This window comes from Sciurus carolinensis, chromosome 10 (genome assembly GCF_902686445.1).
Source record: "Sciurus carolinensis chromosome 10, mSciCar1.2, whole genome shotgun sequence".
In the NCBI taxonomy this organism is placed as follows: Eukaryota; Metazoa; Chordata; class Mammalia; order Rodentia; family Sciuridae; genus Sciurus; species Sciurus carolinensis.
In genome coordinates, this window is record NC_062222.1 from 29729155 (window position 1) to 29752101 (window position 22947).

The 22947-nt window shown below is 36.6% G+C and overlaps 1 protein-coding gene across 1 annotated transcript; it reads right to left on the minus strand.

The window, feature by feature from the left end:
- Positions 1-7480: 7480 nt before the first annotated feature.
- Fga (fibrinogen alpha chain) lies at positions 7481-15276 on the minus strand. The gene is made up of 6 exons (NM_001414681.1): positions 15139-15276; positions 12910-13035; positions 12372-12555; positions 10928-11073; positions 9083-10376; positions 7481-8401 (listed from the first exon to the last, which is right to left on the minus strand). The coding sequence occupies exons 1-6, from the start codon at positions 15190-15192 to the stop codon at positions 7692-7694; spliced, it is 2514 nt and encodes an 837-aa protein (NP_001401610.1). The 5' UTR covers positions 15193-15276; the 3' UTR covers positions 7481-7691.
- Between the last annotated feature and the right edge of the window lie 7671 nt (positions 15277-22947).

Below are 22947 nucleotides of genomic sequence, written 5' to 3' on the forward strand. Positions count from 1 at the left end.
AAAAAGTCTATTAAACTATGACTTTATGAACATAAAATAATAATTAGTTGAAAGTTAATTGGTTAATGCTATACTGTGGCATGAGAAAAATAATTCTTTGTACTGTACAATTAGGGCTGAAATTATGCAACAAACTATAAATAATATATATATTTGGGACATAAACTTTTACTTACTTTGCATTTAGGAAGCAATGGAAACAACTAATCAATGTAACTAAGGGACTGGAGTTTAAGATGATCACAGATTTTGGGTGATGTGACATATCAACAACTGCAGTAGCTCAGTCGATATTTCTGTTTAATCATTACACACTTAATATCCTGGATCCTGACCATCAAAATCTGCAGACTCTTAAAATCCAGATTTCCTGGTACTAACCTAGGTTTATTACATCAAAGTCTGCATGTGGAATGAGCCAATTTGTTTTTTCAATAAATGTCCCCAAGAGTTTCTGAGCACTGGCTGGATTTTGGAATTACTGATGCAGGCTGTTTTTGTGTTTATCTGTGTCTCCTTTTATCTCTCTTACCTACAATTTTTCTTTCATTCTAATGGCAACCATGATGTATATTTAGAGCAAATTTTCCTTGAAATTTCCATAATCTTGTAGGAGACCACTACCTAAGTTAAAGAACTGACTTGAGTTTAATATGTCCCAAAGGCTAAACCCACCATCTCTACCACATTGCATCACAGTCTTAGGTGATTCTCTTGGTTGGACTTTAAATTGTTTTAAAATGTACCCATCATTTGTGCTGAAATTTGATTATCCATTAGCCACTGTACCCTTCGTTTACCTCCTTCTCCCAACCAAGATGTGATCAAAAGGTAACATATTTTTTGTTTGGACTTTTTGACTCAATTATGTTTATTTCTCCTTCTAACATTTTACTTTGAAAAGTTTCAGACCTAGAAGAAAATTGTAAGTTTAATGAGTACCTCTCTGTCCTTCACCCAGAGTCACCAATTGTTTGCTGCATTTGCTTTATCTCTCAAAAAGAGATACTCGAAGGCAGTTTTGCAACAGATTATGTGGGTGTGCAACCTTGAGGTCATAGACCTATTAGGGATTGAGTCAAAGGTGAGTTTAGCAAATATTTTACTCTGTTGCAATCACCACATACCCACCTTAGAAATGAGATGATGAATAGGGAAACCACTGCTAAATAACTTAGCTTTTCTAAGCTCAAAACTTGACAGGTTCTCTTAGATTTCTCTCCTCTGTGCTTTTGATTGCACTTTTACCATGTGGAAATGGAAGACATAATGTCCAGCTTTTGTTCAAGAATTAATTTTTGTCCACCCCCCAGATTCAAATCCCTCATGATACCACTGTCCTCTGTGATGTTTAAGGTCCTTGCTGAACTTATCCTCAATTAATTGGAATTTTCTCCATGAATGACATTTAAATCAATGACATTGGGTCTCTATTAAAAACAAACAACAAATGAACCAATGGATGCAAAAATAAATAAATGTGTAAATAAATAAAATAGTATATATCCCCGAAATGGTTTATATGTTAAGCTCACTACCTACAAGGAATTTGTGTTATGTTCATGGTTACCAAAATCTAAATGTTGCTAATCTCAAACGTTCTTAGTAAATAGCAGAAGTTGCATTATTTTTCTTGAGTACAAAAAAGACTTGATTTATAATTTTGAATTCTGCATGTACTTATATTAATGATGTATCATTTCCCTTCAGATTTTTGTAGACCTGATTTGAGATTAGAACAGCTCTTCGATTCAGATTCTTCTGTTGCTCCTCTAGCATCAGCTAACTGGGAAATATATTTTGTTTCCTTGGGGAACCTATGATGGATCAGTATAATCAGATCAGTAAAAGCACTGGGAAGATAATTTAAAGCAAATGCCATATACAATAGTCTGATATTTATCTCTGAGTTACAGTTTCATTATCCCAGAATGAATAATAAATGGTGGAACTTAGGCGGTTAGAACTTGTGAAAACAATGTGGTGAGCTTCACTCCCAGGTGTGCCCCTTATCATCACAGTATTTAACCTCCCTAAATTATTTTCTCACCTGAACAATCAATTAATAAAATGTTCTCAACTTTATCAAAGGAACTCTAGTAATTCTTAGTTATTAATTAAAAGTATTCTTATACTATTTGGGGGAAATTTATTTCCCCACATTCATTATACTAAAGAGTTTCCAGAAATATATATGTAAACATAATAAATGAATTAAAATGTAATTGGTTTCTTGAATAAAAATCAAATATGACATCTTAATTAACTTAGCTATATCACTAGATATGGAAGGGATTTTTGTATTGAGTAAAAGTTTGAAGTAGAAGACCTTAAAAGTTCTTAGATTCCTTTATTTATAAAAATTTATTGGGTCATTATTATGTGACAGACCTTGTGTTAAATAATAGATATAAAATACAGTTACTGCACCTGAGAAAAGAGTAATTTACCAAGAGATTTCCCTCATGTACCATAGCATACTGAAGAAGAACATCAAGGATAGCCTCTGGCTAAAAAATGATCATTGATTCACCTATGCATAACTTGAAATATGGCTGGATGTTTTTTATATTCCTGACTCAGGATCAGAAACCCTAATTCAGCATCTTTCTCCATGGAAGAAATATGTAAAATCATATACTTTCCTGGCAAAATGTTTCAGTTCATATCCATTTTGTTAGTTAGCTTGTTCGTTCATTCATTCATTCATTCATTCATTCATTCATTCATTCATTCATTCAAGTGCTATTTTGAAATAGAAAACCTAAATAGAATTTGATTATGGGACAGAGACCATCATGAATGAGAGAGAAGAAATTAAGGGAAAAGGAAACAATATTTAAAAAGTAAATGTAAAATTGGGTTTGCATCTATAACTTGTAAGAAAGTTTTTTAAATAAAATGAAAAAGGAATTGGAAATAAAGGAACATGCAAGAGTTAAGGAAAGGGGAAACACCAGTAAGATAAAAAGTAAGTGTTAAATAAAATCCTGTTTTGAAATTTACCTATTATTTTAAGAAAATCCTATGAACAAAGTGATGCAGAATGTTTGAAAATAAAATAACATGTCAAAATATGTAGGCAAATGCAAGGAAAAAAGCGATGACAATATTAATATTTGAAAAGGTGGAATTCAATTCAAGAAGAAGGGACAGGAAAAAGAGGTACACTATGTAATTATAAAAAGTATAATCCATGGAGGAGTTTTCTAGGAAGCATAACCTTTCATGACTAGACCATGAAGGAACCAACTATCCAAAATGCCTAGAACACAGAGATCACACACAAACACAAAAACAGTGAGATCTCATCATATGCACATAGACACACATTTTCAAACACATATAAATATATAGATATGTGGATGCATCTATAATTCAGACTATAAATCAATTGTATAGAATAGAAAAAATAATTTAAATGGGACATTAAAATAATATCATCAACAAGCTTGGTAAACATTACATGTTATAGCCTATGAATATACATTCTTTTCTTACCCATGAAGGATTAACAAAAATTAATCTGCACTTGTCTGCAAATAAATTTTAAAAATTCTAAAATAGAATTAAGTAGTTCCTTAAACTGATATCATTTATAAATTGCTTGGAAATTGATTATTTAAGACAACTCATTTAAGACAACCCCTTTAAAGGTAACTAATTGTACATTGAGAGAGAGTTTTTCAGGTAACCCCTAGAAGCAAAAAAAAAAAAAAAAAGTAAAAATTAAAGATACAATTTTTCTAGACTAAAAAAAAGACGGTGGGGGAAGGGAGAGAATTTCATCCAAAAACTGTATTTTAAATGTTAACAAGGAATAACACTGTGAATGTGGCTCAGGTAGAGTTCTTGCCTACCAAGGCCCTAGGTCCAATCTCCAGCACAACACACACACACACACACACACACACACACACACAAGATGGATTGAATAGGAGGCTAAACAAAGGACTCTATGTAGAAATTGAAAGAAAATTTGTACAATAAATCAGCACATAAATTCTATGGACAGAGAATGATTTATTTAAGAAGTGATCCCACTATACCTGGATATCCTGCAAAAGAAAAAAAAAGATGGTTTTCTTCATAATATAGTAAAACAAATTCTAGATTAATTAGGTATGTAGATATTAAAGAAAACATGAAAATATTTAAAGAACTATTTAAAATCTAGGATGGGTGAGATAGCCTTATGTAGACAGAATACATTCCATAAGCAAGCTCTGTCCTAAAGGAACGCACAATCTAGTGTCACAGTAACATACGCATATTAGAGTGAGGGATAGACTGTTATTTTTTTCCAAGACACCATAGAACAAGGGACATGCAAGTTCATTCTGTGGTGGGCATTAGAGAAAGGCTCTCAGAAGCAGAGAGCAGAGCTGAGTTTAAAGGGATAAATGGGCATCTTCTGCATAGTGTGTGAGAAGGCACAGGATCATTAAAAGACCTGGTATTCCAGTACCAGTGAAAAATGCAATGTAATTGAAGTGCAGAGTGAATGACTACAGAGGTGGAAAATGGACCAATTTGTACAAGAGTTCATATGCAAAGCTAAGAAATTTTAACCTAACCTCATTGACTTTCCTGCTTAAGACTACTGATGTAGATGAAGCTTTAGGTGGTGGTCACACAAAATGAGCAAAAGTACTCACTGTAGAGAGAGAAAACAGGGTTTGACCAAGAGTAGTAACTGGACTTCAATGTCAATCTTCCCTCTCTTCCTTATTAACAGAATTCTACTTTTAATTAGGACTGTCTTATGCCCAAGCTAAAAGCAGACGAATCTCAGCTTTTCCTATCTGATCTACCTAATCATCTATGACTGTAAGATATCAGTGGGGGGGCTCTATGGAACAATTGAGAAAGCTCCTAAATGAGAGAAGAGATTCCCTTTCCATTCCACCTTTCTTCCAGGTTACCACAGAACACAAGGTTTAGACCATGAGGTGACCTGCAAGCCTTTGTTTGGATTTTGACTTCTTGAAGACTATGGGGACACATTCCTGCAGACTTTTCTCTGTGAACAAGAAACAGACTTCTTCCTTGTTGAAGCCACAGGTGCCAAACCTAATCCTGACTAATAGATGAGCACTAAAGTTATTGTAATGACAAACCCTTGCATTTAAGGAGCCATCTGGAAGAAATCGCCAATTGAAAAAAACCAGAAAAATGCAAGACAGGAAGGGGTGGTCTACCAGAAACCCAGAGAAAAGACAGATCCAAGATGGGGTGACAGTAGCACCTTGAAAGGAGGCCATAAAGGGAAATGCAGGACTTTACCAAGTCACAAAGTCACTACTGACTGAAGGAGAGCAATTTCAGGAAACTGGTAAGCACATGGAAGCAAGTCGAGGGTATTTCCCAAGGAAAGAAAGGAAGAGAAGATGAATTAGTAACTAATTTCAGGGGAAGGGAGAGAAAGCTATAGGATAAAGAGAAGGTCAAACGGAAAAAAGAGATGTGTCGTGTCTTTTCTCAAACTCTGCCTCCAATCGCCAGGAGTCTGCTAAAATTGACTATTGTTCATTGAATAGAAAGTATACTTAATTCTCTGATGATAAATTCAAAATCTTCAAATAAATAGCCTTTCCATTCATAATTGCATTCATTCTCTGTCCCTACAGACTGCCTCGTTCTGAAAAGCAAAATATTTTCTAGTCTCAACTCAAAGTCAGTGAAGGTGTATATAGGATGTAAGTGGGTGAGGGCAGAGTTTTGATGTCTGAAAGAAATGGAGTGTCTCTTAATTCTGAAGAGGTTCCTATCCAACTATCCAAAGATTTGGGGGCGTATCATTTATTTGTATCAAAGGTTTCAAATACACTAAGAAAATGCAAAAATACTGGGCTTCATATGTAATTCATTTGCAAATGCTCTTGTCCATTTCCTCTCAACTTCCCAGGTCCCAACCCCTAGATCTAGTCCTCTTCTCTGCCTGCCTTGTTCTTTCCTTCCTTCCTTCCTTCCTTCCTTCCTTCCTTCCTTCCTTCCTTCCCAGGAGGAAGGATAAAATTACATTGATAGAATCTAGGCAAGTAAGAGTGATTTACCGAATTGTTTGGGATATTTTAATACCTATCTGAGGGTCAATGACAAAAAGCTCTCACTAGAAAAGAACACAAATTAAAAGGGGCAGGAGCCAAGACCACAAAGATTAAAGATGCAATATGGATCAGATAAAATACTGATCAATGTATGAGTTTTTTTTCTCAGATATGTAGAAGCTAGTCCAAAATAAGGAGATGGTTGTGGAGAGAGAGAGAAAGAGAGAGAGAGAGAGAGAGAGAGAGAGAGAGAGAGAGAAAGGAAAGGGGGGAGGGCAGAATTCTACCAGTGAACTAGATGAAGGGGATTGAGGGGGAGTGAGGAGAGATGGGATAAGGGAAGAACAGGGGAATGAATGAATGAATCTGATCTAACTTTTCTAGGTACATAAATGAATATCTCACAGTGAATCTCACCATCATGTATATCCACAAGACACTAATATACATATTTATGTAAATAAATAGAAAGATCTGTACAGTAGAGGGAAGGGAATGAGAGATAGAGGAGGAGAGGGACAGGGGAAATACTGGGGACTGAATTAGAGCGAATCATATTCCATGCTTTTATAATTAGGTCAAAATGAATCCTATTGTTATGTATAACTAAAAAGAACCAATAAAAAAGAAAAAAAAATGTTGACCAATGTAAATATGTTAAATTTGTGAAAATGGTATAGATCATATTTAGTGAGGTACTTTCAAAGTAATGATTTAGTATTTTGTAGAAAAATGAAATCAAATCAATACTGGGGGATCATTTATGAATTTGTAAATTTCCTTTTTGAAATATTTGTAAATATTTTAAATGTTTTCCATGTGTTCTTGAAAGAAATTGGTTAGAGTCTGAAAAAACATTTTGAGTGTGCATTATGGTTTCTAATGGTAGACTTAAAGAATACATTTCCATTTCTATTAGGAAAAAATGCTTTTCTGAACTTTCTTGCTAACAGAAGAGACAAACATACTTTGAAAACTGTGAATTCCTCTAGAAAGGTCAAGCACTACTCAATTCAGTTAGGTTTTTTTTTTTTTTTTTTTTGGGGGGGGGTTACCAGGGATTGAACTCAGGGGCACTCAACTACTGAGCCACATCCCCAACCCTATTTTGTATTTTATTTAGAGACAGAGTCTCAGTGAGTTTCTTAGCGCCTTACTTTTGCTGAGGCTGGCTTTGAACTCGCAATCCTCCTGCCGCAGCCTCTGGGATTGATTCAGTGAGTTTTAACTGAAAATGTTGGTTCAAAACCATTTAAACCAACTGGATGAAAATAACTAGTTTGCAATGGGCCTAAGCCTGGGTGGTGTGGAAGAGAAGTTTTCAGACCCTTTGGGATTGCAGAAAGGAGGTTCCCCTGTGACTCCCTCCTCCTGATGTAATGAATGTCCCTTAGTATATATTTAAAAAAATTTTAAAGCCCACAGAGCTATTTAAAGGTTAAAAAAAGTTTGTATAATTTTATTTTTCAAAGCACTAATATGTCTCAGTTACATTTAGCTACAGTACATAGAACAATGAAATAGCACCTGGGAATTTTTAATAGGTTGTAAAGAATCTTGACTCCTTTATCTTCCTTATTTTCTCTCCATTATGCTAAATAAACTAAGAAAACAGAGTGTCCTCACTCCCACAGCTTTGACCTACTGGGTCACCAGGGGCTTGATTTTCATGCGAACTACCCTGAGGGAATAATCTGCTCCTCTAAAGGGGACCCAGACCACTCCATTCTCAATCTCATAAGGGCTGTTGTTCCTTGGGTCATAGGAGCCCCCGGCGTAGTAGATGCCATTGAGGTTGGCTGCCTGGCAGTTGTTGTACCACCAGCCCCCTCCGTAGACTTCTGCGCAGTTCTCTTCCCACTGGTCTGCATCCCTGTCAAAGGTACTGAACTGCATGCCATTGTGAGAAGTGTACTCTGAGCCTTCCTCTACAGAGCCCTCAACCAGAGCATCACCAGCAGTGCCCGTATAGGAGGAGACCTGCAGGGCATAGCCTTCTTCCTCAGAACCCACCCGGAAGTGATACTCTGCATAAGCCCCTTTCCCATCCCAGTCTTCTAATTCCACCCTGAGGATAGAGCCCCTCTGTGTGAGTAAGTGGAGGTAGTCATTGCCTAGCCAGAATTCTCCTTCCCCCTTGTCATTCAGGCTGCCGAAACCTCTCTTGTAGTCTTGCCAGGTCCGGTTAAAATTCAGTGATCCATCCATTCTTTGCTGGATCAAAAGCCATCCTCCCAAACTGGTCTCTTGATCGCAATAAACAGAAAAAATCTTACTGGATCCCGGTAGCTTGATTTTGAAAATGCCACTTTGGGCACCTGAAGGATGTGTTTGGAGGACATCATCACAGTCTAAAAAAAAAATTAAGCTGGTTGGAAGAAGTTACTCTCATTTAACTTTACAAAGACAGGCATGGACCAGATGAAAGAAGGCAGATACTGCTTTCTTTCTTCCCTTCCTTCGTTCTGCCCGTGGGGAAGGATGTACCTGAGTGGGATATAATTGTATGCAAGTGAGGGACATCTATATCTTTAAAATATAAATTTTTCTCAAGTGAATTTGGAATTTTACTTGCACAACCGACTAGTGGCAAGTAACCATCAAAGGTAGCTAAGCATCAATGAATACCAGTACAACTTGTTCTTCACTCGATCTAAATATCAACTGAGACACGCACTAAAGGTACAATTAGTCATTTGACTGACAATTCCTATAGCACACATTTTGAATGATAAAACAATTTGGTTATACAAACTCAAAACCGAGTTTCAGAAGGATTCATTCATTCATTTAACATGTATTTATTGAGTGATGACTGCACTCTTAAGGCGTTTGGGAATACAGAGATGAACACAGTAGACAAAGCCCCTTCCCCCATGGAACTCACAGTCTAGCAGGAAAAACAGATGAAAAAAGTGTATTTTAAAGACGGTTAAGAAAGAAGTGCAAGTTACTTTGGGAGCACTTCACAGAAATAATTAACTTAGTCTAGGGGGTCAGGGAAGGTTCCCCCAAAGGAGAAGTGTGGATACCTCTGGAAGCGCGATATTTGGCATGACCTCTCTTGATGGTATGTGCTTCTCGGAGTTCTTCATGGCCGGCTTCACCTCCAGCCTCATCTGCCATTTTATAGTTCTTGGTTTCCGTGGTAGAACCTCCTCTACTGTAAGTTGTACTACTACTGGTTACAAGTTTTCTGTGACTTGAAGTTTTCCCTCTGGAGAAATCAGATGCACCTGTGTGAGAAGAGCTTGGTTCCCCTGCGTCTGTGAAGATGTCAGATTCTGAGCCCAGCTGGGTCTTACCGCCAAACTCTTTGAAGGAAGGTGAGAGTAAACTTGGGAATGTTTTTCCAATGGAGGAAGTGTCAAAGAAAGAAGCTTCGGCAGGGTGCCTCTTGGCGAATTCATCCAGGCTGCCTTTGGCACTAAAACTATGCAGCGAATCTAAGTCAATGGCGTCACCGCAGTCAGCAGCGTCTTCAGAGTTCACCACTTCTTTGGTCACTTCTCTGCGACCATCAGCCCCTATCACAGTCTTAGTGATAGTTTTTGAGCATGAATGACGTGAGGTGGATGTACCAGCAGAGGTGACTTTCTCGTTCCCAATCAGAAGCTCTTTATCTCCTTTAGAAGTGACCAGTTTACCTGTGCTGAATTCTTTCTTTGTCCCTGGATTTATGCTTCCTGTCACCTCTTCAAATTCACCCCAGTCTGGATTGAAAGGCTTGGTGTTCCCATAACCTGCACTATCTGGCCTAAAACTTCCAGGTCCAGAGCTTCCTGGATTCCTAATGCCAGTACTTCCAGGTCCAGAGCCACCAGGACTCCAATTTCCACTATGACCGGGTCCAGAGCTCCCAGGATTCCAGTGTCCAGTACTATCAGATCCAGCAGTCCCAGGGTTCCAATTTCCACCACTTACAGGCCTAGAACTCCCAGGATTCCATGGTCCAGTACCAGCAGGCCCAGGGTTCCTGGGGTTTTCTGTCGCTGACCCTGTTCCATAAGATGCAGAGTCTCCTCGGGTACTCCCTTCTCTTCCATGTCCCACTAACTCCATCCTCATCTGTTGCATTTCTGTTAATGCCTTCCACTCTGGAGGGGCCTTTTGAAGCTGGCTCTTGAAATGTCCAGGAACCAAGTCTGGGACTGGACTCATTTTTATCAGTGGTAAGTTTTGCCTATCTGCCGAGGGAAGTAAGTTTTGTGATATGATCTGTTCAAGTTGCTTCTGCTGATCTTCATAGTCCCTCAGATCTACCTCATGTGATACAGTCCTACTGCATGATCCTTGGCAAGATCGAATCTTAATATCGATATCCACCTAGAGAAAGAAAAAGGGAATAGGTAGATCTAAATAATAGACCGTGTCTCTTGAGTTCCTGGTAGTTAATTTACTGTTTGGAAACTGGTTTAATTTTTAGGACTTGCAGAACTATGAACCCATATTTTTTGTTTTCTGTCTATGGAGCAGCTTTAGTGGAAGCCATGTTGGGTATGGTAAGGCTAGCCAGCAATGGGAACTTTTTGGATCCATCTTAAATTTAGAGTGGGTAGAGAGTAAGGTGCAATTCCCTTTGAAAGGAAACACCAATTACAAGACCCTTGGTGAAGTGGAGGCTAAGGCCTCAAGCTTGTGATATCATGGGTTTTGGAATCAGGCAGATAGGACTGAAAATTTGCTTTTGAAATTTACTATGTGTTCTTGAAAGTTTACTTTTCTTCGTCTGTAGTGTGGGGGAGATAGTTTCTACTTTAAAGGAGATGGTGGATACAGTACTCGTCTCTGCACATGGTGGATACTCAGTGTATGATACTGTCTTCCTTTTCTTTACTCTCCACCCACAAGGACATGGGTCTGAGTCATAGGCTTACCTCCAGGCGTTTCATTTCTATCAGCTGGGCCCTGACATTGTTCTGCAGAAGCTGGATGTGCTGTACTTTCTCTATGACTTTGCGTCTCAGGATCTCAATTCTGCTTCTCAAATCTTCGGACACTTGGTTATATGTATTATCGTTGTCTGAAATAGAAAACATGGGTATTGAAATAGCTGGTGACTGATTTGCTTGTAATAGCCAGCAAGAAAATAAATATAGGAAATTTGCTCATAAATACTCCCACATTTTGTTTTGGTCTAGTTTGTTTTCTGGACATTTAATCTGTGAATTTCAAGCTTATTAGGTGTTTGATATTTAGACAATGTTGTATTCTGCACTCATCCATGAATGTCGGTTCCAATGTCTTAGTAGTAATTAGCATTCCAAATAAATACAGAAGAAATTCCAAAGAAATTTATTTAAGATAAAGAAATAATAAATTTATAAATAAATGACAAATAAATTTAATAAATTTATTTTAAAATAATAAGAAATAATAGAATTTAATAAATAATAAAAGAATTTATTCAAAGATGTAATTAGGAGATAAAATAGTTTGATCACATTCCAATTATTTTTGTCATATTCTTATTCAAGAGATTTGAATCCATTATTGGATTTACTTACTGAGGAGTTTTTCTTCCCACCTCTAGATTTTACATGGTTCCTAAACTCCTTTTGGGGTCAACAGGACCACTCACTTGCCAGTTAGTTGTACCATCAACATGAATAGCTTAGGTGGCAATAAGGTAAAGCAAAGCTTTGGAAACTGGGACCTCACAAGACTTACTGCCCATGCCTGGAATAGTTTCCTAGCCCTAGTAAGAGTCATATAAGAAAGAGCGTGGTGCTATGTTGAGAAATCTAAAAATCTACATAACGAGCTCATTGGGACTTGGGGTTCACCTCCAGCTTTGTGTCTTTGAGCAAGTCCATTGACCTCTTAGCTTCCAACTCCATAAGATAGAAACAAAAATATCTGCTCAAAGCATCGGGTCCATCTAATTTTCAGTACATATTCTTGAAAAGAATATGCTTACATTCTTGTCTTCCATCCAAAATTCTGACTTACTTTGTGACCTTTAACAGTCTAACATATCCTCTTTTGCTTTGTGAAAATGATAAAACTAGCCCCTTCTTAAAATTCAGGGATATCAAGGAGGCATTTATGAAAAGGCAAAATTTAACTGATTGCATTGATTCAAATAATTTCCTATTATCACAAGCCCTTTAAAACTTCCAACACTTATGGGACATTTATTTATTGTCAAACAGAGTTAACAAATTTGTTTATACTTTGTTTAACCCAGTTTATACCACATATTTCTGTGCTAAGTACTTTGGAATAAAATCGCAGTAGCTATAAGCAGACATCATGTTTATTTAGGATTTGTTTTGTTGCTTTTTCTATAAAGTCAAAATAGTAATACGTAATACTTACTATTGGCTCTGGCAAAGTCCCCTCTCAAAAGTTCCATTATATTCCTGGTCAATGAATTAGAATCCTTATTGTTCTTTTGAAAATCAAATAGTGAATTTTTGAGCTTATTGATTCTGTTTGTAAAATCTTGATTGACTTCATCAATCAACCCTTTCATCCTGCAGCCAGAAGGGCATCTGTGGTTCTGAAAGTGAAGAGGGAAAAATTATATTAAGGGCCTATCTCTTAGATCCAGAACAATTTTGCAGCTCCATTCTTTCCCCACCCCCATCAAATCTTGAGACCACGGTAAGTACTCAGGTTCCTAGGACTTGCCTAAGCATACAACTAACATCCAATCTGTTCAACCAGGTAATTAACCCTAGTGGGTGGTAATTAAACTGTGCTCTCAAGATTAGGCTCCTTTCCATTTGTTGTTTTTAATTAGACAGGTAAGGAACTAGATTGTTATTAGATCATTTCCTACTGGAAAAGTTTTCTGGGCTCCTTTCTAGCATCATCGGGAAGGACCCTCCTGAACCCCATGCCCACGGCTTACCCAGTCTTCATCAGAACAGGAGGGCCAGTCTGCCTCTTTGCAGGCAGACTGCTGTCTTTCCACAATTCTTGGGCCACGCGCACCTGCTCCTTCTGCTAAAAATTCACCTTCACCTGTATCAGTAGTCTTTAAAGATTCGTCCACACATGCACAAAAAGAGCAACGGCAACAATGTTAGCCAGGAGAGGAAGAGACACTGTCATGCCTACAAGTCCCAAGATTGACTGACACTCTTAGAGACCTGAAGTCACAATTTCAGGGCTTCCATAAAACTTTAGGTTTCTTACTTTCAAATGAAATTCCTCATACCCAGTTTATGAAATCGTTTGTGAGAATTAAAGATAAGGGGTACAAATTTCTTAACTCTGTTTGACAATAAATAAATGTCCCATAAGTGTTGGAAGTTTTAAAGGACTTGTGATAATAGGAAATTATTTGAATCAATGCAATCAGTTAAATTTTGCCTTTTCATAATGACTGTGGATGGAAAGATAATGGAAAAATTCAGAGAGTTCTTTCTCCTAAAATTCCTAATTCAGTAGACAGAAATCTGTACTATCTCGGCTTACTGTCCTCTCCCCTTCAAGTATCTAGTATGACCTTCAGAGATGGGTCCATAATTCAGACTGACATTACCAAGACACAAATGTGGCCAGTTAAGACTTAGGAATGCTTTTTGGTTTGCTCATTCATGGAGTAATCTCTTTTTATTTGAAACAACAACAACAAAAAAGTAGGCAGAAAGCAAAAATAATAGTTGGTGACTGATAACTTTTTTTGAATTTCTTATAATTAGTAATACAGTTAGAAATTTCCTATTCGAACCAAAAGATCAAATAAGCTGTAAAATCTCTTCTAATAATATTTTATATCTTAATATATGAAATTGGCTTTAGATTTTCACTCTTTTTATTCTATACCACCAACTTACAAGAATTTCTCTGTGACTATGTTCCTATGGGATAGGTTAACATTTACAAACCCAATTTCATTTTTAAGCATAAAATAAAATTAATTCAAAGAACAAAGAACAGTTGATTGAAAGAAACAAGTAAAATCTTTTTGCCTAAAAAATAAAAGAATAAATTCAAACATTTCAGAATAAAGTGAAACAACAATAAAAACAGGCAAAATCTGAACATTTATGCCAATAAGAGAGAGGAGAAATAATGGAAACCTTTGCATTATCTAAAATATCACTTTAATAAAAGATTTTAATTTTATTTCCTATGAAAATGTCACTTATTATTTTTCTATAAGGGAGAAAATTAAGTTAAAATCCCCTCTTGAAGACTGGAGTTGTGGCTCAGTGGAGCACTTGCCTGGCATGTGTGAGGCCCTCAGCACCACGTATGAATAAACAAATAAAAGTCCATTGACAACTAAAGAAAGTTTTAAAAAAGCCTTCCATCTTTTTTTCCTGCTTTATTGCTTATGCCCACATTAAAATTTATGAGTGTTGGGTCAAGAAATAAATTGAAATAATTTACATACCATATAATGAACTAAGAGGTAACCAAGTTTTCAGGACATATTTGACATGTTTTTATAAAATTAGAGTGTTTCAGAAACCATGTTGAATAAAATTTTTCTTCTTTTATATAGGTCTCTGGAGCTAAATTTTAGAAATTATTGCCACATTTAAATATTTAGAAGTTATCTTAAAAGAACATGGTATTTCTAAAGAAACATATTGACTTATCAACTAATTTCTTATGGTTTTGCTCTGTGTTTCCAAAGATAGTGCATGTGCTTTTTAATTTTTTCTTCTCTTGAATCACAAAAACAACTTTTAGAAAAACTGTACTAAAAGTAAACATTATGCTTACTATGGACAAATAGTAAGAAATTAAGAATTAGAGGAAAAAACTTATAGAATTCTTTGTTCTGTTATCTAGCATGATGGTATCTCAAGATTTTAAAGGGACAAAAATGTGAAGACTCTTGTCCTTAAAAAATCTGAAAAAATCAAGCAAACAAACAAAACCAACAATGTTTTAAGATGGAATGACAGATGTCAAGATCTCCCTTGTGAATTAGTACACCTGGGTTCCTCTAAGATCTTCCTCTTGTAGTCATATTATTCCTGTATTCCTGCCAAACCCTTTTAGGAAGTTGCCTCCAGAGCTTATAGCTAAGAGGGTATCAGAATGTAGAATTGGTGGAATTAGATCTCCAAGCTCTTTGTAGAAGAAACACCAGAGAAAGAGAGAATAAATGGCACCCTACCCATACTGTGCCGACCACACTCAGGACCAGGCAGATGATCCTCATGGAAAACATCTTCTCTGAGGCAGGGGTTGGATCATGAGAAGCACTCCAAGTGAATGAAAGGAGGATTGCCTCCACTCCTAGTCGCCACCCCATTTAAATCTGCAGGCAGCTTGGTTAATCATTACCTTTGTCCTGTTTAGACAGTCCTCAAGCTCACTCTAGATCCTTTGCTCCTGCTATAATGTTGGTGTCCCAGAAATTCTTACTCAATTCTCCTCAACTTGTTTGCTTCCGATAAGCGGTTACAAACAGTAGCATCTGATTTTCCAGCCAGCAGTTGGGGGCTGATCCCACATTCCTGGAACAGAATGGCTTTGAAAGTGCAAAGGGTGATCCAGGAGAACACATCTACACTTCCATATGGGAGACAGTATGGGGGTGGCCAAGGTGGGCTATCTGTGAAGTAGAGATTTAGCAAATGGTATTTTACTTCATGGAAGAACCAGGGTCGGTAGATTGACTTTCAAAAAATAAATAACTTTGGTGACAGGCTGACCCTGGAGACCTTCTATAAGCTTATATTAAATAGATCGTTTTTTCCTCTATTCAAAATGATTGAGGTCGCAGTCCTTTGAACCAAACATCCTGAGTTCACATCCCAGTTACACCATTTCTAAGCTCTCTCTGCTCTTTGACAAATTGCATTACCTCTGTCTGCCTCTGTTTCCTCATTTTAAAAACAGGGATAATGATAACTGGCCACATATGTCTTTATGGAGAACATATGAGTTAATCCTTGTATATCCCTTACAGCGGTGACTGCTGCATAGTAAGTACTCAGTAAAAGGCAGAGTCTAAAGTGTCATGAAAAGCACTGTCATTTGGACCCAAGACCTAGGAATTAGACCAAACACTTTGCAACTGCTAGAAGAAAACACAAGATCAACACTCCATCATAGTGGTGCAACCATATTCTTTAACGAGATCCCTAAAACTCAAGAAATGAAACAGAATTAATAAGTAGGATGCCATAAAATTTAAAAACTTTTGTACAGAAAAAAAAAAGATTCAGAGGGGCTGGGCCAATCCTCAGCACCACGTAAAAATAAAATGAAGGTATTGTGTCCACCTACAACTAAAAAAAGTATATATGTATGCATATATATATATATATTTTTTTAAAAGAAATGATTAAGAGCATGAAGAGAGAGTCTACAAAATGGGAGAAAATCTCTGCCAGCTGCTTCTCTAACAGGGAATTAATATCAGGAATATATAAAGAACTCAGAAAACTTAACACTGAAACAATAGCCCAATCAATAAATTGGCAAAAGGACTAAACAGATGTTTCTTTTTAAAATTTTTTATTTTTATTTTTTATTTTTACAGGCAGCATTTTGATTCATTGTACACAAATGTGGTACAACTTTTCGTTTCCATGGTTGAGTACGATGAAGATTCATACCATTCATGTAATCATATATGTACATAGGGTAATGATGTCTGTCTCATTCCACCATCTTTCATAACCCCCCTCATTTCCCTCTAAGTAATCTAAAGTTCCTCCATTCTTTTCTCACCCCCCCACTTTTCCACCCCCATTGTATATCATTATCCACTTATCAGGGAAAACATTTGACCTTTGTTTTTTTTGGAATTGGCCTATTTCATTTAGCATGATATTCTCCAATTTCATCCATTTATCTGCAAATGCCATAATAGTATTCTTCTTTATGGCTCAATAATATTTCATTGTGTATATATACTACAGTTTCTTTATCCATTCATCTGTTGAAGGGCGCTTAGTCCAGTTCCATAGCTTAGCTATTGTGAATGGAGCAGGTATAAACATTGATGTGGCTGCATCACTGTAGTATGCTGATTTTAAGTCTTTTGGGTATAAACTGAGGACTGGGATAAATGGGTCAAAGGGTGGGTCCATCCCAAGTTTTCTGAGGAATCTCCACACTGCTTTCCAGAGTGGCTATACTAATTTGCACCTCCACCAGCAATGTAAAAGTGTGCCTTTTCCCCATATCCACATCCACATCTATTATTGCTTGCGTTCTTGATAATAGCCATTCTAATTGAAGTAAGATGAAATCTTAAGAGTTTTTTTGATTTGCATTCCTCTAATTACTAGAGATGTTGAACACTTTTGCATATATTAATTAATTGCCTGTATGTCTTCTTCTGTAAAGTGTCTGTCCAGTTCCTTGGTCTATTTATTGATTGGGTTCTTCATATTTTTGGTGTAAAGTTTTGTAAGTTCTTTATAAATTTTGGAATTAGTGCTCTATCTGAAGTGCATGTGGAAAAGATTTTCTCCCACTCTGTAGGCTCTCTCTTCACATTATTGATTGTATCCTTTGCTGAGAAAAAGCTTTTTAGTTTGAATCCATCCCAAGTAGGCCCGAATCTTCATCATGTTGGCTTGGGATCAGACTTCCTTAACACGACTCCCAAAGCACAAGAAACAGATGTTTCTTTTAGGAAGAAACACAAATGGTCAACAAATACATGAAAAAAATATTCAACATCTCTAGCAATCAGGGAAATGCAAATCAAAACTATACTGATTTAATCTCATTCCAGTTAGAGTAGAAATTAGGACTATAAGTAATAATAAATGTTTGTCAGGATGTGGGGAAAAGGAACACTTATATGTTGTTGGCAAGATGGGAAATTAGTAAAACCACTCCAGAAAGCAGTTTGGAGATTCCTCAAAAAACTAGGAATGGAACCATCATAAAACCCAGCTATCCCATGCCTTTGTATTTATCCAAAGATCTAAAATCAGTGTACTATAGCAACACAGTCACTCCAATATTTATAGCAGTACAAGTCACAATAGCGAAATTATGGAATCAGTTCAGGTGCCTGTCAATAGATGAATAGGTTAAGAAAATGTGGTCTATATACACAATGGAGTTTTACTCAGCCATAAAGAAGAATGAAATTATGGTATTTGCTGGCAAATGGATGGAAATAGAGAACATCATGCTAAGTGAAATAAGCCAGTCTTAGAAAATCAAGGGTTGAATGTTTCCTCCCATAGGCAGAAGCTGGAGCAAAACCAGAGAAAGAAGGGGAGGGAATCCCATGGGAACAGAAGAGAGATCAGTGAAGTAGAGGAAGGGCATTGAGGGGGAAGGGGAGGGACAAGAAAGGGGAGGAAGTGAGAATGAATTTAACAAAATCATGTTATGTGCATATATAAATATACCATGGGGAATTTCACCTTTGTGTATCTGTAGAGAGCACCAATAAATAAATTAATAAATAAGTGAGGGAAAGGAAGCTCAGTAGAGTAGAGGAAGGAGGATTGGCAATGGGAGGAAAGGAAGGAACGGAAGGGGAGACCTGGACTGAAATGGAGTAAATCAAATGTCATGTATAATTTTGTCAAAATGAACCCAACTACTATGTATAGTTATAATGCTTTAATCAACTAAAAAAAAGGCAAAAAATAACATTTCTTTCTTCTTTTTGTGCTTTGGGCATACTGATTTTCTTTCCTTACTCTTCATCTCCATTTCAAAAAAATTTTTTTTTTTTTTTTGGCTCAGTGGAACTACTATATGATCCAGAAATCCTATTTTAAGAATGTGACTAAAGAAAATGGAATCAGTATGTAGAAGAGATATGTGCACCCTCTTGTTCACTGCAGCGTTATTCTTGACAATCAAGATATGGAAGCAGCCTAAATGTTCCTTAATGGATGAGTAGATAGAGAAAAATAAAACACGTGTAGATATGTATAATGGAATATTATTCAGCCTGTAAAACGAAGAAGATCCTGCCATTTTGACAACATGGCCAAAACTGGCAGACAAAACGCTAAGTGAAATAAGCCAGATATTGAAAGACCAAACACTGCATGATCTCACTTATGTGTGGAATCTGAAATAGACAAACTCACCGAAGAAGAGAGTTGAATGGTGGTTTCCAGAGGATGATAGCTAGAGGAGTGGAGAGATGTTGGTCAAAGCATACAAATGATCAGTTATGTAGGATGAAAAACTTTTGGAGATATAACGAACAGCACAACATTGTGGTTTACAATACCGTAACACTTGAAGTTTGCTAAGACTTCTCACTTAAATAATAAAAGGTAATAATAAAGAATAATAATAAAATAATAATAATAAAAATAATTTTAAAAATTATTTATTTAAATAATAAAATATGAGCTGATCCATATGTTAGTTACCTTGACAGTGATGATCACTTCACAGCATGCATGTATATCAACACATCAAGCTATACACCTTGATATATATAATTTTAATTGGCCAACTACACCACATTAAACTTTAAAAAATCTTAGATTAGTCAGAATTAGCTTATTAGAAAAAAAGCAGGATGGTCAATGAAATTTGAACTACACCTAAATAATGAATACATTTTAGTGTCAGTATGTCTTGCACTATCTTTGGGATACACCTATACTAAAAAAGTTTTATTATCATTTTTCTGATATTCAAACTTAACAGGGCATCCTATAATTTATCTGGTAGTCAATTCTACCTTGCCCCAAATTCTGTTTCCTGTGTAAAGCCACTCTTGGTTGTGGAAATAGCCAATGTTTATTGTGTGTTTATTAAGTGCCGAACACTTTGCTTGTCATTTTACAGGGTATTTGGCTTAATCTCTGTCCTTCTCTACTTCCTTAGACCATGTGTCACTGGTGGCATTTCTCACCGTAGGAATAGTCTCCATTTCCTCCTCTAGGCCCTACATTTAAGAATTGAAGTATTTTATTTGTCTTTGCATTCTCTCGGAAGAGGAGCGAGTCCTCGCTGAACAAGAAAGCATGAGCGAGTTCCACTGTGGTGAATCTGCCCTGCAGGTCCGTGAGTCTGGCTAGAAAGGAGTCACAGCCCTGGTATGAGCCGGCGTCCTCCCTCCCTGTCTGTCTGTGCCATGGAAGGCTCCTTGCCTGATGAAGCTCACTCAGGCAGCTCTCTGGGATTGCTAGAGGCAGTTATAGAGCTCACAAGGAACCTGAGACCCACTGAGGTTCAGATGGCAATGAGTCCATGAAAAGCTGTGTTCCTCTCACCCGCAAGGACCACCCTGGCAAAACACCAGGCAAGAAGAGGGAGGGGAGGCTTGACCTTCTGAGACATTTTCTTATGAATGCAGTAAGTGTGCCTTTTGGGAAATGAATGTGATATAGCAAGGAAGTTCCCAGAGAGTAACTGGTGAGCTTTGGGTGAGTTCATTGCACACACACTTATTGAACGTAAATTAAGAGAAAATCGTTTAATAGAATGCCACCATTCTGGTCCTGCCTAGGCATTTCCAAGGATGCCCCCTGGGGTTTTATCCTTGCTGCTCCATGTTTCCTTCGAGTTTCTGCCCAGCACATCTTACTCCATGACTTGATCCAAGCCTCTGCTCAGAAGGCTTCTCTGACCACCTTACCTAAAGAGCAGCCACCTTCTCCTGTTATTCCAGTAGTCCTACTTTGCTTTTCTTCGTGGTACTTCATCATGACTGGACAATATGGCGGCACAGGATGGAGAAAGGACAGAGGGGTTTGCATAGGGTGAGATCTGGATTCTAGTTAAGGGATGTGGGTGAACCATTAAATTCTCTAAGCTAGCATATTTATTTGTGAAGTGGGATGCCACATTACAGACTTGTGAGAATTATAAAAGAATGGTATATAAAAAATGTTGGACATACGTGATACAGTCCCTAGAAATGTTACCTTACGTTGCTCCTAGAATGCCCTAATACCTCTAATACCTGGTAATGAAAAGCTATCTTGCTGTCTCTCTTGTGCTACCATTCCCTAAGGAAGTACTTTTGTGGCCACTCTTTGGGCCTGGCATTGTACTAGACCCTATGTAGGAACTGTACTGTAAACTATGGGAAGAGGTGTTTTGTTTTGTTTTAGACAGAAAGTCATGACAGTTAACAGGCACCAATAATACTAGAAGTATCATTTTTTAAAAAGCATGTGATAATAAAGGTATCTTTCCAGGTGCAAAAAAATGGAAAAGAAATTTTCAGTGGTTTAAATTACAACCTGCTATGTTTTGCCTGCTGCCCAGAATGATTATACTATTTTCCTTACCTCTACAGAGAAGGACATTTGACTTACTTATTCTTTTGAAATTGATATAATATTCCACCAGTTATTAATATTTATATACAAGAATTCCTATGACATCTGGCAGAACTGAAATGTTCTTACTTGTGTAGCGTATGATGTATACAGAAAGGATAGAAATTCTACAGCTATGTTCAGTTGTTTTTTTCCTGCTACTTAAAACACACAACTTTATTGATAAAACACACGTCATATATATTAACAAATGTAAACCAATACAAAAGTGTTACTTATCCTGATGTAGCTTCACTGTCAGTTAAAGTACAGAGTAAAAATAATGTAGGTAGCAAGATCAAATCGGTAAGTGCTTTCTTTGTACAAGCTCTAATATTCTCTATCTGCCATCACAACTTACACAGGAAGAATAAAATGTTTAACCAGTTGTCTAAATAGTTACATCTTAGAGATACAAAGTAAAACAAAACAAACAAAAGCTTTCTTCTGAATGGAGCATTTTTCCTTTCCAGGGTTATATTCCTTGAAAGTAGAAGAACGTTCCACTCTTTACCAATATTTTTTAAATGTGTTGAGTTCTGAGAGCAGTTCACTCATTTATGTATTAGTTTAAATTTAACAACCATTTATTGTGTGTTTGCTTTTTGTCCCGTTCTTCATGCTTGGGACAGACAAATAATGTAGTCCTTTATCTTTAAGAAGCTTATAATTGGGGAGCAAGTCAAATAAGTAAGCTGCTAAGAATTAGATTCCCCATATAAAATTGCCTTCTTTGTAGGTCAAATTGATGAAATATTTGAAAAATGATGAGTATAGCTCAATCTAACATAAAATAGTGAAAAATTATGTGGAATCTATTCTGAAGTGTTGTAGGAATATAGCTGAGAACACACAGGAAGAGTCATGTATTGAATCTACACTTCTTTGGTTATATATTATATAAAATACATTCCTTTAAATGTCTGATTTAATTATGTCTCAAAAGGCAAGGTACATCTGAAAAATAACTTGTTTCTTCCATCAAAAATCTCGATGAAATATTTTGTTGAGAATGTTCTGTAGTATAGGCTTTCTAGTTGTGAATTCTTTTAGCTTTTGTTTATCATGGAAGGTTTTTATTTCATTTCATCTTCAAATTTGAAACTTAATTCTGCTGGATATAAAATTCTTGGTTGGCATCTATTTTCTTTCAGAACTTGAAATATATTATTCCAGGACCTCCTAGCTTTGAGGGTCTGGGTTGAGAAATTAGTTGAGATTCAAATAGGTTTCCCCCTATATGTAATTTGATTTTTTTCTCTTTCTTCTTTATTCTCTGTGTTAGTCATTCTCATTATAATGTGTCTAGGTGTGAGTCTGCTGTAATTTTGTACATTTGAGGTTCTATAAGCCTCTTGTATTTTCCATTTCATTCTTTAGGTTAGGGAAATTTTCTGATATTATATCATTGAAAAGATTGTGCATTTCTTTGGTTTATAATATTATTCAGCCTTGAAGAAGAATGAAATGATGGAGCTAGAGAATATCATGCTAATCAAAAAAAGTCAATCCCCCCCAAACCAAAAGCCTAATGTGTTCACTGATATGTGGATGCTAATTCACAATGGTGGGGTAAGTAGGGAAGAACAGAGTTACTTTAGATTAGGTAGAAGCAAGTGAAGAGAGCAGAGGGGTATGGGGCTAGGAAGTAGAATAGAATGAATCAGACATTATTACCCTATGTGTGTGTGTGTGTGTGTGTGTGT

What these genes read in the sequence shown, in the direction of transcription:
- Fga (NM_001414681.1), bottom strand. Translation starts at nt 15,192, where the DNA reads ATGTTTTCCATGAGGATCATCTGCCTGGTCCTGAGTGTGGTCGGCACA. An exon ending in GTGTGGTCGGCACAGTATGG is followed by an intron (nt 13,036 to 15,138) that starts GTAGGGTGCCAT and finishes GAATCTTTAAAG; the next exon opens with ACTACTGATACAGGTGAAGG. An exon ending in CAAATATCGCGCTTCCAGAG is followed by an intron (nt 8,402 to 9,082) that starts GTATCCACACTT and finishes TTTTTTTTTTAG; the next exon opens with ACTGTGATGATGTCCTCCAA.